General features: G+C 36.2%; 1 protein-coding gene across 17 annotated transcripts in view; it reads right to left on the minus strand.

Moving 5' to 3' along the window:
* Nucleotides 1–12,761, minus strand: part of ITSN1 (intersectin 1) — a 279,156-nt gene that overhangs the window by 71,884 nt on the left and 194,511 nt on the right. For all 17 annotated transcript variants that reach the window (XR_011968537.1, XM_072616851.1, XM_072616849.1 and 14 more), the window contains one exon: nucleotides 5,247–5,364. Coding sequence is in view for 16 of the 17 variants with exons in the window: in XM_072616851.1 (XP_072472952.1) it covers nucleotides 5,247–5,364 (118 nt within the window). In the remaining variant the exon portion in view is untranslated. The remainder of the gene's footprint in view (nucleotides 1–5,246; nucleotides 5,365–12,761) is intronic.

A 12,761-nucleotide genomic window follows, 5' to 3' on the forward strand; every position in this document is an offset into this window, starting at 1 on the left:
ACAAGATTTAGATTTGCATTATACAGCAAAGCTTTATGAAGGATAGATCAGGGAGAGGAGAAAATGGAAGCAGGAAGAGATATTATATGAAAAGCCAGGTGAGAAGTGCTGAGAGCCAGAAGTTGTAGTGGCCAACTTAGTGGAAAAAAAGGAGAAAAATGCAAAGGGATGTGTAGCAGTACAATCAATTAGACTTTTCAACTGATTTAATTTGGAAGTGAGGGATAGGGAAGAGTCAAGAACAATTCAGAGGTTATGAAGCTTGGTGGCTAAGAAGATAGGGATGTCCCTGAAATACGTAAATTTGGAAGAGGGGAAGGTTTAGGGGAAAAGGAGGTAAGTTCCCATTTTAGATATTTGAAGACAATGCAAGTCACCATACACTGACTGCCCTGAGGACCAGACACTTTCCCATATATCTAATAGGATAATAATGGCATTACTCTTCCCCACAACCTAGGGAAGAGCTAGATAGAAATATGAATGTATGGAGAATTAGAAGCAGAAAAGACTTTCACCTCTGCAAAAGATACCTCTGAATCACTGGAATAAGGGATGCAGAGGCAGGAATTTGCCAGCCCTATAAATTAAGAGAAGAACAAATTAACTGGGGCTCCCATCCTCCAGAGTTCTGTGGTGACTGAGCCTGACAGTATCAAAGGGAGAGGAAGATTAATTGCCATGGCTTCTCACACTCTACGTCAGGGAAGCAGGGATGGAGTCAGCAGGGAATTCTGGACATACTTAGGTTAGTAAATACCTGATAAGTGGGTCCCCAGAGTCAGATGGCGGCTCTGTGACCCTGAGCAAATCAATCACACAACTCTTTCTAACAAAACCATTACAGAGTAGGTACAAATGAACATTACTAAAGGGAGTTTCTTCACCCAGAGTTCCCTTGTATGCCAATGAAAATGAAATCAAAAATCTGAGAAAAAAAATTTTTTTTGATAAACAGTTATTGGAATAAGGAAAGCTGAACCAACACATCTGCACTGACTACAAATGCTACCCAAGCATTACAATCTAAAGAAGATTTCTGCTTATCTATCCAATCTTTCTTGAAATGCTATGAATATATTCAGCAAATGTTTCGCTGATTGAAGGCACTAAATAACTCAGTTGGAAAAGTATAGATTGTTCCTTTTTAGCTCTTTAGAAGGCTACAATATTACACGCTGTGCATTAAAATGTCTCCTCGATTCAAAGTGCCACAGGAGATCATTTTGATCTCCAATGTGCTCTACAAGATTGGAATCAATACTGTCCTTTTTGAATAGTACCCCATATAATCGCTTCCCAATTCAATCTCTTAACCCACTTAAATCCCTGACAAATATATGTATATATGTGTTTGTGTATATACTATGCATACATATATAACATATATAAAACCATCAAACCCTTCAAAACACCATTAAAATAAAATTTTACATAAAATCTTAAGTTTTTAAAAGGACAGAATCAAAGAAATCAACAAACAAGCAAGTAAAAATGTTTTTGTTGTATCTGCTATGAATTTTTTAAATGTTATTTTTAAATTTTCTAATACGTTATAGCTGAAGAACCCCTAGATGGAAAGGTATGATTATTTTTGTGACACTGTAAAATGCAATATTGCTCTGCGAAATGCTTATCTCAATATACAGTAACTTCAATAATGTATATGTTTCCCTGCATCCATGCCAATATTAAATCAGTCTGTCTCTGTTCTCTGTCTCTCTCTCTCCTACTTGCTATTTTCATCATTTTAATGGGTTAAAAGTTTTATTTTTAGGCTGTCTTAATGTGCAGTTCTCTGATTATGGGGTGTTTCTTTTCACAGGACTATTAGTTTAAATTTCCTCCTTCAAAAACTGTTTATTCATATCCTTTCACCACTGCTGCCCTATAATGCATCATATAACATGCAACAGTTCCTTATAGTATCTGTATATCAAACTATTATCTGATATATTTATCTGAAATATTTTCTGCAAATACTTTTCCCAGTCTATTTCTTTTTTTCTTTGCTTCTGTTGTATAAAATCCTTTTCTCTTTATATATTCAAACCCATCAATAATTTTTATATTTGTTTGACTAAAATGGCCCTCCTCTTAAAATTAAAGTAAATGTTTTTTTCCTTTTCTTCCAATTTTTAAATAACTTTCAGATCACTGATACAGTTTATTATGAGACATTGTGGGACTTATGGAGCTAAACCCTTTTTTTGGCTACACAGTAGTTGTTCCTGAACAGTAGTTTCATTTTCTACTGTTTTTTTAAGTACAAGCTTATCAAACATTATTTTTACACATTGTGTTCTAATTCTGTTATCCTGATATATTTTTCTAATCTTTTTCTACCAGACAATTATTACTTATTGCTTTATGGTGGATTTTGAGACTTGGTGGTGCTTGTTCTCTTTCATCCAATGAACCAGAACCTACCAAAACATGAGAACCCTCAGAGTATCGTACTGACTACATCTTTAACCAGTGTTCTTTTTCCAAGTTATACTTGATATTTCATCTCATATTTCCTTATATTTTTCATATTGATTTGTCTTTTGCTAGATATTTTTGCTATTTCTAGGATTTTTTTTCCCTCACAGTTTCCTAGAAAAACTTTATAGGATCATAGAATTAGAGTGCAGTCCAACCCATTCATTTTTTATAAATCAGGAAACTGAAGTCCCTATGGGAGGTGTACTATATGCTAGGCACTGTGCTAAGCACTTTTTACATTTATTATCTCACTGAATTCTCACAACAATCTGTGAGGTAGCTGCTGCTATCATGCTCATTTTACAATTAAGGAAACTGAGGCAACTAGAAATTAAGTGACTTGCCCAGGGTCACACAGTTAGTAATTATCTAAGTCCACAATTAAACTCAGGTCTTTCTGATTTCAGGCCCACTGCTCTATCCATTGCACCAAGAGCTGCCTCGTAGGATTGAAATGGCTTGCCCAAGGTTATACAATGGATTGGAACCTAGGTCTTTTGACTCTAAATTCAATGGTATCACTTTTACTAAATTTTCTGAGATATCAGAAATCCTGAGACTGCCACACTGGGGTCTGTCTTCTCCAATTGGTAAAGGCCATCCAGAGTCTATTTACTTTAGAAAAATTTTGATGATTTGGTAATTTTTTTATGCATATTTCCAATCAATCATGCAATACTATTTCCAAATACAGTAAGTCTGCCATCAGTTGCTTTATTAGACTTTTAGAAATTCCTCTTCCATATTCTCTATACTGCATTCCCCATATAAGAGGAAGCAAGGTATAGAGTTTGCCTTGAAGCCAGGAAGTCCTGAATTCAAGTTCCAGATGGGACATATAATGGTTGAGTGACACTGGACAAGTCCCCTGACCTCTCAGTGGGATCCAACTCAAACAGAAACAGATCCCTGTGGGTCACATAGTAACTTGGAAAACCACAAATTAAGTTGATCTGTATTTTATTGTATTTTTATTTATCTGGTGAAACATTTCTCATTTACATTTTAATCCGGTTCTGGCTTCATTCGGAAGTTTTGTGGGCTGCTTGAAGGCGGAGTTTGAAATCTCTGTTCTAGGCAACTCAAAGACTATATTTATTTTTTATTTCTGTGAGGTATGTGGTGGTTTGTTGGTTTTTTTTAGCATTTTCTAATTCTAGCTTGCTTTCCTCCTATGATTTTTTTCTTTCTTTAAGTTCTTTTTTTATTTATTTTTGTGGTAAACTTTTCTTACCAGTGTCAGTTCTTTGAATCTGTGCTCTATATTCGTCTCTCAGCATATCCACACTGTTTCTTTTTATTTATTTTTCTTTCCGTAACTTTGGCTACTTGAGCAAATTCAATTGCTTTGAGTATTTATTATTAATATGTTACAAATGAATATGTTAGCCAGTAAGCATTTATTAAGCACCTACTATGTGTGAGGCACCTTATATCCTAAAGAGAAGACAGAAAAAAAAAGGCAAGAGTCCTGCTCTCAAGGAGCTCACATTATAATGTGGGGGAGGCAACTATATGTAAACAGGCAACACACAGGATAAATTGGAGATAATCAGCAGAAAGAAAATGCTAGCATTAAGGCACTTTAAAGACTCCTGTACAGGTAGATAACATAAGTGCTTTCCGTAATCAAATAAAAATATTATGACATAAGCCCATCCTCTGTAGACTCACAGAAACCACGCTCAGAATGACTCCCACAGATGACCACAGCAATGGCATTCAACTCATCCTGTTTTCACATGATTTGGATCTCTTCTGCAAGGTCTCCACGTATTAAAAGCTTTTCATTACATGCAGCTTGGAGGTTATGAGTATTTGGCATCAAGACATCCATTTAAAATGTTACTCTTAAGTTTTTTAAGGATCTACGTTATACCCAGATGAGTATGGGCAAGAGTTTGGCCTGTGATGATGATTGGTTCCAATACAGTTCATTGGTTAAGTTCTTGAGGATACAATAAGGTCTGTATTCATGGTATGAGGATTTGTCAACCTATTCTATTAGTGCTGTCATTTTTTGCCAATTTAAAAATATTTGTTCTAAGTTTGTCTTTTTGTGTGGATTTTTAGTTATTTATTTTTTTCTTTGTTCGTTTTTATGGGGTGTGTAAAGTAAAAATCTGATTCCCTTCCCTCCATTCATGCTGTCATCTTGGATCATCCTCTCCTAACATTTATTATCTTAAAAACTCTTACCTCTTGGTCCTTACTCCATCCCCCCATGCCTTCCTAACCACAATTCATCTCTTTAGAAGAAAATCAATAAATAACACATTTTTTAATATAAAAAGTTTGCATAAATCTTTCTATAAGAATTCCAATAAGGGTACTATGGTACTTATTGTTCAAAGATTTTTCAGTTATGTCCAACTCTTTGTGACCCCATTTGGGGTTTTCTGGGCAAAGACGCTAAAGAGGTTTGCGATTTCCTTCTCCAGCTCATTTTACAGATGAGCAAACTGAGGCAAACAAGATTAAGCAGCTTGCCCAGGCTCACACAGCTAGTAAGTATCTGAGGTCAGAATTGAACTCAGGAAGATGAGTTTTCCTAACTCCAGGTTCAGCACTCTTATCCACTGAACCACCTCAATGCCTATGTACTGCACAAAGTAAAACTTCTCAGTTCCAAGAGCTATTGAAAATTCTGAGAGAACACTTTGATAGAGAAAGAGAACACCTTGACTACGAAGACTCTAAACTAAAAACCAACTTTGAGATAAAACTAATTTTCAATTAAAAAAATCTATGTTACTTACCTGTAGGTAGTGCTATCGACTTAGGTGGCTCTGTTGGCGTTATTTTGCTGGTACCAGGACTTAAAAGTTTTACATAATTAGCTGGGAACCAGCCTATCTGACGCTTTTTCCCACGTGCCTAAGAAGAAAATAAATACATTTTAAAAGCTTCAGATGCTGAAGAATGATTAAAATTACACAAGAAGATATTAATCATGGAATCCTAGTGTTGTAAAAGATCTTAAATTGAGTCCCACCCAGCAATATCGTTTCTAGGACTGTATCCTAAAGAGATCATGAAAATGGGAAAAGGTCCCACACGTACCAAAAATATTTATAGCAGCTCTCTTTGTGGTGGCCAAGAACTGGAAATTGAAGGGATGCCCATCATGGATGCACAAGTTGTGGTATATGAATATAATGGAATACTATTGTGCTATAAGAAATAATGAACAGGCAGACTTCAGAAAAACCTTGGAAAGACATATATGAACTGATGCTGAGTGAAATGAGCAGAACCAGGAGAACACTGTTCACAGTGATAGCCACAATGTGCGAGGATTGTTTCTGATAGACTTAGCCCTTCACAGCAATGCAAGGACCTAAAACATTCCCAAGGGACTCTGGAGGCAAAATGCCATCCAGAGAAAGAACTATGGAATTGGAATGCAGAATGAAACAAAGACTATTTTCTCTTATGTTATGTTTTGTTTTGATTTTGTTTTTTTCACGGTTTCTCCCATTCATTTTAATTCTTCTATACAACATGACTAATGTAAAAATGTGTTTAATTAGAACGTATGTGTAGAACTCATATAAGACTGCAAGCTATCTCGGGGAGGGAGAGGAGAGGGCAGGGGAGAAAATTTAAAACTTATGGAAATGATTGTTGAAAACAAATAAATTAATTAAATTAAAAACAATAATAATTCACATATTAAAAAAGTCAATTTTAAAATATTTTTTAAAAAAAAACCTTGAGTCCCATTTCCAACATGATAGACATCTACCCTTCACTTGAAGGCCTCCAGGAATGAAGAACTCACTACTCCATTCAGGAACTTAATTCATTTTTGGATAGCTCTTATTATTAGGAATTCTTTCCTTATGGTGAACCAAAATCTCCATCCCTCGAACCAAAAAAAGAATCAACCTAATTCTGCTTCCATATATCAATACTTTAAACATTTGAAGCCAACGTTCATGTGTGTCCTAAGATTTCTCTTCTCTAGTTTAAACATTTCCAGTTATTTTCACCAATCTTTGTATGGCATAATTTTACATCTTCCACTATCTTGTTCACCTTCCAGTTTTGTTCATTTTTCTTCTAAAATGTGGTGTTCAGAAATGGACACAGTGCCCTAGATGTAGTTTGACCAAGGCAGAGATCAAAAGAAGTAACTTCTCTCTTTCCCTGGACACCATATTTCTTTTTTAAAAAAATTTTTTTTTATTTTTTTAATTTTATATCATCTTTTTCAAACACATTCTTCCATCCCCTCTTGCTCAGAGCCATCTTACGTAACAAAGAATAAGAAAGAAGCTGGTGGGCAAGGGGAGAGTGGTGGCGGGAGAGAGTTCAGTAAAATTAAAACATATATTAATTGAATTAGGTAAGTTTGCATGTAATTTTTCATACCCATAGACCATCTCTAACAAAGAGAAAAAGAAGCATTTTTTCATCCCTTCTTCAGCACTAAGCTTGGTTACAATTACACAGCATTAAAGTTTTGAATTTTATTGTTTTTATTTCCATGTAGTCATTACATATATTGTTTTTCTGGTTTGGTTTACTTCATTTCATATAAGTTCATAGCAGATTTCTCATGCTTCTTTGTATTCATCATATTCATCATTTCCTATGGTACAGTTTATGCCATTATATTCATATTTCATAATTTGATCAATCATTATCAAATTTATAGGCATCTCTTTTGTTTCCAGTTCTTTGCTACTGCAAAAAATCTTTGCTAAATAGGGGACCTTTCTTTGTCACTAAGATCCTTGGGATATATAACTAGTAGTACAATCTCTGAATCAAAGGAGATGGACATTTTAATCTCTTTCTGAGCATAATTCCAAATTTCTTTCTAGAATGGTTGAACCACTACACAGTTTCACCAACAATCCATCAGTGTGCCTGCTTTCCCACTGATTAGGCAACACTGGCTATTAATATCTACTATTACCTTTACTAATTTTGGGGGTCTAAGAACCTCAAAATTGTTTTGATTTGATTTTTTTGATTTGTTCTGATTTTTAGTTATTTGGATCAATCTTTCATTGATTAAATTACGAAGTAGCTAATATAGATATGATTTGAATTCATTGCATGGATAATTTCCATTCTGAATTCAGAAACATTGAGGTGGCTGAAAAATAAGAAGTAAAGCCTCCTCTAAAATTAGTGTTGCATGCTGTTTTTGTCTTTCTTTGTATGCCTAGTACTTAGCACAGTGCATGGCACACAATAAGCACTTAGTAAAAGTTTGCTTGTTGATTGAATGTTTCTACTGAAAAGAGCCACTGAACCTCAAGTCAGAAGACCTGGGTTTGAAATACTGTCTGACCTCTAATGAGCTATATAACCTTGGGCAAATATCTTAACATCTAAATCTCAGTTTCCGTTGAGATTATAATACCATTTATCTTATGGGATTGCTGTAAGGAAAATGCTTTGTAAACCTTCAAATGTGTTCTAAGTATATTCTACTACTATGATTGTCATTTTGTTCCCGGAGTCATTTGTTTCAGATAATCAAGTGATTTACTGGCTAATCCCTTGGGATCCATCCCATGAGAGATATTTATGTACAGAGAGATTTGTTATATGTATATAACATGCTTTAAATTTTTTTTTAACGGGCCTGTAATTTCGTTGATGTTGAGAACTCCTGGTGAAGAAATTCTCTCAACCTAAGCAGACTAGCAATTTCTCTGGAACATACAACTTGAGGCAGTTTAACACAAGCCTTAATATTCTCTAAGCAGAAACATGATGCACTGGATAGTGAACAAAGCCTTGGACACATACTGCCTGTGTGTGCTGGGCAAGTCACTTAACATCTCAGTGCTCCGGGCAGCTTTCCAAGATTGTATGTTCCAGAGAAATCACTAGTTTGCTTTGGTTGAGGAAATTTCCTCACCAGAAGTTGTTGACATCAATAAAATCACAGGCCCATTAAAAATATTCTAAGCACAACATGTGTGCTGTACATGTCACAAATCTCTCTGTATACAAGCATTTCTCTGGAATTCTTGCAATTTGCATTTGTACTCATGAGATGGATCCCAAGATCCAAGGTAGCTGCTACCTCAGTTTCAAAGGGGAAAGTATATGGGACTACATTCTTAACACTATAATTCATAAGTCCCCATAAGTGTTCTTTCCTTTAACAGTCAGCCAACAGACAATTAACCCCTTGGGAAAGGCACTTACAGCGGAAATAGTAAGAGCACTATTTATGAAGCAGTAAGAAAACTACAAAATACTGCCCCGATAAACTCTCTCAGAAATATGCATATCATCCATGGGAACAGTGGGCTCAAACTTAGGGTATTATGGCAGTGAAATGTGTAGGATATATGTGGGATAAAGGTAAATCAGTCTCTGGTATCTGGGTTTAGAAGTTCTTTCATGCCTTGTAGCGTTTTAACACTAGATTCCTAGGTTCAGCTCCCCTCCACACTCCAATTCTCTATTACCACAGGTCATGCTTTTAAAAAATTTCTTCCTCCCTCTGGTGACTATCGCTCTATATCTTTGACAGTCTGGAACATTTATCTCTTCTGCTCCCCATTGAATGCAGAGTCTTCTTCTATTCTACTAGTTCCTCTTCAAAGCAATGTGGCCAGTAGGTGAAGGGAGGAGAGAAATTCCTTCTTCCTGAAAGGATCTTCTCCATAAGCAGCCCTGTTTTGGAAATGTCTTGGTGGTCTCCAGCTTAAACTACTGAAATTCATCCAGGGCTCTGCTAATTAATGCTGTGGGAGGTGTGTCCAGTATATCTGCTCTATCAATAGACTTCTCTTCTTCAGCAATCAGAGAGGCATTCACACTTAATCCATGCATATTAAAATCTTGGTTTGGATGTATTTTTATAGTTAAACAACATCATTAACACCTTCTAATCATATTCTGGATTTCCCAGGTCTATGTTAACAAGGGTTAGGAGGGTAGCCTGTGCCTAGCATAAAAGTACTACACTCTGTTAGTACATTTGGACATATCTAGTCTAATCCTCTACATTTAATTTACAATTCCTTAGCTGTAAAAATTTCCATTGATTACATTCATATTTTCCAATATCATCCCTTCTTTCTTCAAATTCAATTAAATTCCACAACAAGTATTTACTGAGCACCTAGTATATGCCTACCACTATACTAGGCACTATGGTCAATGAAAAGATATAAATCACATGGTACTTATCTACCTGGAGCTGCCAATATAGCCAGAAAAACCATACAGCAATAAGGTATCTTTGGCCCTTCTTAATATTAGGCAACATACTGGTTTCCCTTAGCAGTATGGGTAAGAGGAAGAAGATCCTGCCCCTTCCCTACCTATCTGTACTCAATATGGCTACAATGCCTAAATGAGTCAGAGTGTGTGTTGGGAGTAAGGGGGGAGATAACTTTTTATTATAAAATGGGATAGTTTCTTCTCGGATATAAACTATGGTCCCCCGTGAGTCACATAAACTCATTATAGAGGTTGCTTTCTGTTTGTATATAGCAGCTAAATGCTACTCATTCCAAACTGATTTATTCATTGGCAGATCTTTTAAGAGGAAGTTTTATCATCCTTGGAAGTAGAAGTGAGAAACAGCCTTGGGCCACGCTGGAGGTTACATGACCAGGATCAATGTAATCTAGTTTGACCAGAAGGAGTAGGCAGGTATTTCACAGTTCAGGTCTGCTAGAGCCTTTTACTCGCTGTCTGGCAATAACAGCAGATGCCTCCTGGTGTTGTACAGATTTCCCTTTCTGATAGTTCAGGAAAGTGGCCTTCCCTTGTCTGGGGCCCTTAAGGTAAGTTAAATTGCAGAAGCCTGGCTTTGAAGACTGTGTGAGTGTGTGTGCATGTGCATGTGCATGTGCGTGTGCATGTGTGTGTGAGAGAGAGATTGATTGATTGACATCTGGGTAATACAGTGAACGGAGAAGCACAGTAATACACAGTATTTGGAATAATTGGCTTCAGCAATAAAAGTGAAAAAATGGTGAGCTTTTAATCTAAAACAAACTGCTTGCCTTGTAGACTGAATTTTGTGATTCATTTTGTAGAAAATATGAATGCAAATTGACTAATACTTGGATTTTCTGGATAACTTACACAGGAAAGTATATATCCTCCTTCCTGGGTATGGATGGTCAGAACATCGCATTTATAGATTTAATAGTTTTGATTTAAGTTTTTCTATCTGCTTTTAGATTAACATATTCCATAATGCATTTTTTTTAACCTGACCTGTGATTTCACTGGTATAAGAAACGGCTTGTCCAGAGGCTTCATTTGAACTCAAGTCTTCCTGATTTCCAGGCTAGCTCTCCATGCCACATTAACATCTTCCTGATCTCCAGGCTAGCTCTCCATGCCACATTAACATCTTCCTGATCTCCAGGCTAGCTCTCGATGCCACATTAACATCTTCCTGATCTCCAGGCTAGCTCTCCATGCCACATTAACATCTTCCTGATCTCCAGGCTAGCTCTCCATGCCACATTAACATCTTCCTGATCTCCAGGCTAGCTCTCCATGCCACATTAACATCTTCCTGATCTCCAGGCTAGCTCTCCATGCCACATTAACATCTTCCTGATCTCCAGGCTAACTCTCTATGCCACATTAACATCTTCCTGATTTCCAGGCTAGCTCTCTATGCCACAAGGACTTTTATTTACTTTTCTTGTTGATGATAATTTGTCCAACTTATATTTTGTTAGCTATTGGATTATAAATGAGATGTGAGAATAGGTATTCAAGAAGGGAAGAAAAGAAATGGAAGTGTGACTGTGGCAGCAAGAGCTCAATAGGTACAAAGGGTGGATTGTCTCCTAATTAATACAACGAGAAATTAACCAGACACTTGCTAAATTGATGGAATGACATGATAATTAACCACTACATAATATTTACCCGGACAGTTTGACATTTCTTGCCATGTATAATCATAAACAGTGGGATTTCCTATGTATGATGCAACCTACTAGGACTAGAGTTGCTTCTTATTTCAGACTGTGTTTCTCTTTTGATTTGGGGGATTACAAACTAGATTAGATGCCTGATAAGTAGCCATACTAAACTAGAAGATCAAATTGACATTAGAAATTATTAGTGATATGGAGAACCTGCTAAAGCATCAACATCCCACCAATGAAGGAGAAATGTGAACAGGTAACTTACTGAAATGTTGATGAAAGACATACCGAAGCCATAAAAACTGTCCTTTTTAACATGTCTAAATGTTGAATCAGCACTAGGCCAACACAGAGGAACAAAGGGAGACCGGAGGACCAGACTCACAAAGGTGGTAGTGACAGGACTTTTCTGACAATTTTGAAAAGAAATTTTACTCAGGATCAAAAGAAACTAGGTCCAATAAAACAATTCAAGGTTAGTCTATACTTTGTAGGTCCAAATCTGGCAGAACACAATAAATGGCACCATAAGACAGCCCGTCTTTCACTTTTCCCCAGTAAAGTCTACTGATCTATAGTATTCTTTTGGGTGGTTATCTAATTTGTTTATAGAAAGTAGAAAGTTTGCAAGTCTGAATTAAAACTGGAAAAGATAATCCAGAAGAAAAGAATATTTCTAAAACATCCATAGCATGGGAATCCTTGGCAACAAGAAGTAGAAGACAGGCAGAGAGGTGTGCTGAAGCCAGCTGGAATTGACTCAGATGTTAACATTCCAGTGTGAGCATTTACACCTTGAAATTGGCAAATACTACAAATCAAGCTTTGGTTTATTGTTGATTGTTTAGACTTAAACAAAGAGAAACATAGAGAAACATGTAAACATAGAGAAAATGTTTACAATTTAGATTAAACTTAAAAATGTGTCTGGCCAGGTGTTAAACATTGGCACACCCTTGAGGACAGAAGAAATGTATCCCTAACAATAACTCCAAAATTCTTAAAATTTTGAATAACTCAAAAAATCCCATAATTATCTTTCTTTTTTTTCACTCTTCCTTCTTGTTTTTTTTATTAACAGAATTTTCTCTTATAACCCTTCAGGCTAGAGATAGAGTAGCCTTTCTTTGAGTGTCTCATCCTAGTTCCATTGGGATTACTCAACCCTCAACCATGAGTCCCATTCTTTGTACCACTAGGATCAGCTATCAAAGGCATAATTGGGATGATGGACCACTTTTGGCTTAGACTTCAGGGCCACAATGACTGAGTGAGCCCAGTTGTGTCCTGAATGCTACCAACAGAAAATGTAGCTTTATACATCCTTAAGCTAAGGAATTTTTCAGCATTATTTATAAGTTAAACTGTTCCCAGCTATAGGTGCCATCCCTC

This window comes from Notamacropus eugenii, chromosome 5, assembly GCF_028372415.1.
Source record: "Notamacropus eugenii isolate mMacEug1 chromosome 5, mMacEug1.pri_v2, whole genome shotgun sequence".
NCBI classification, from domain to species: Eukaryota; Metazoa; Chordata; class Mammalia; order Diprotodontia; family Macropodidae; genus Notamacropus; species Notamacropus eugenii.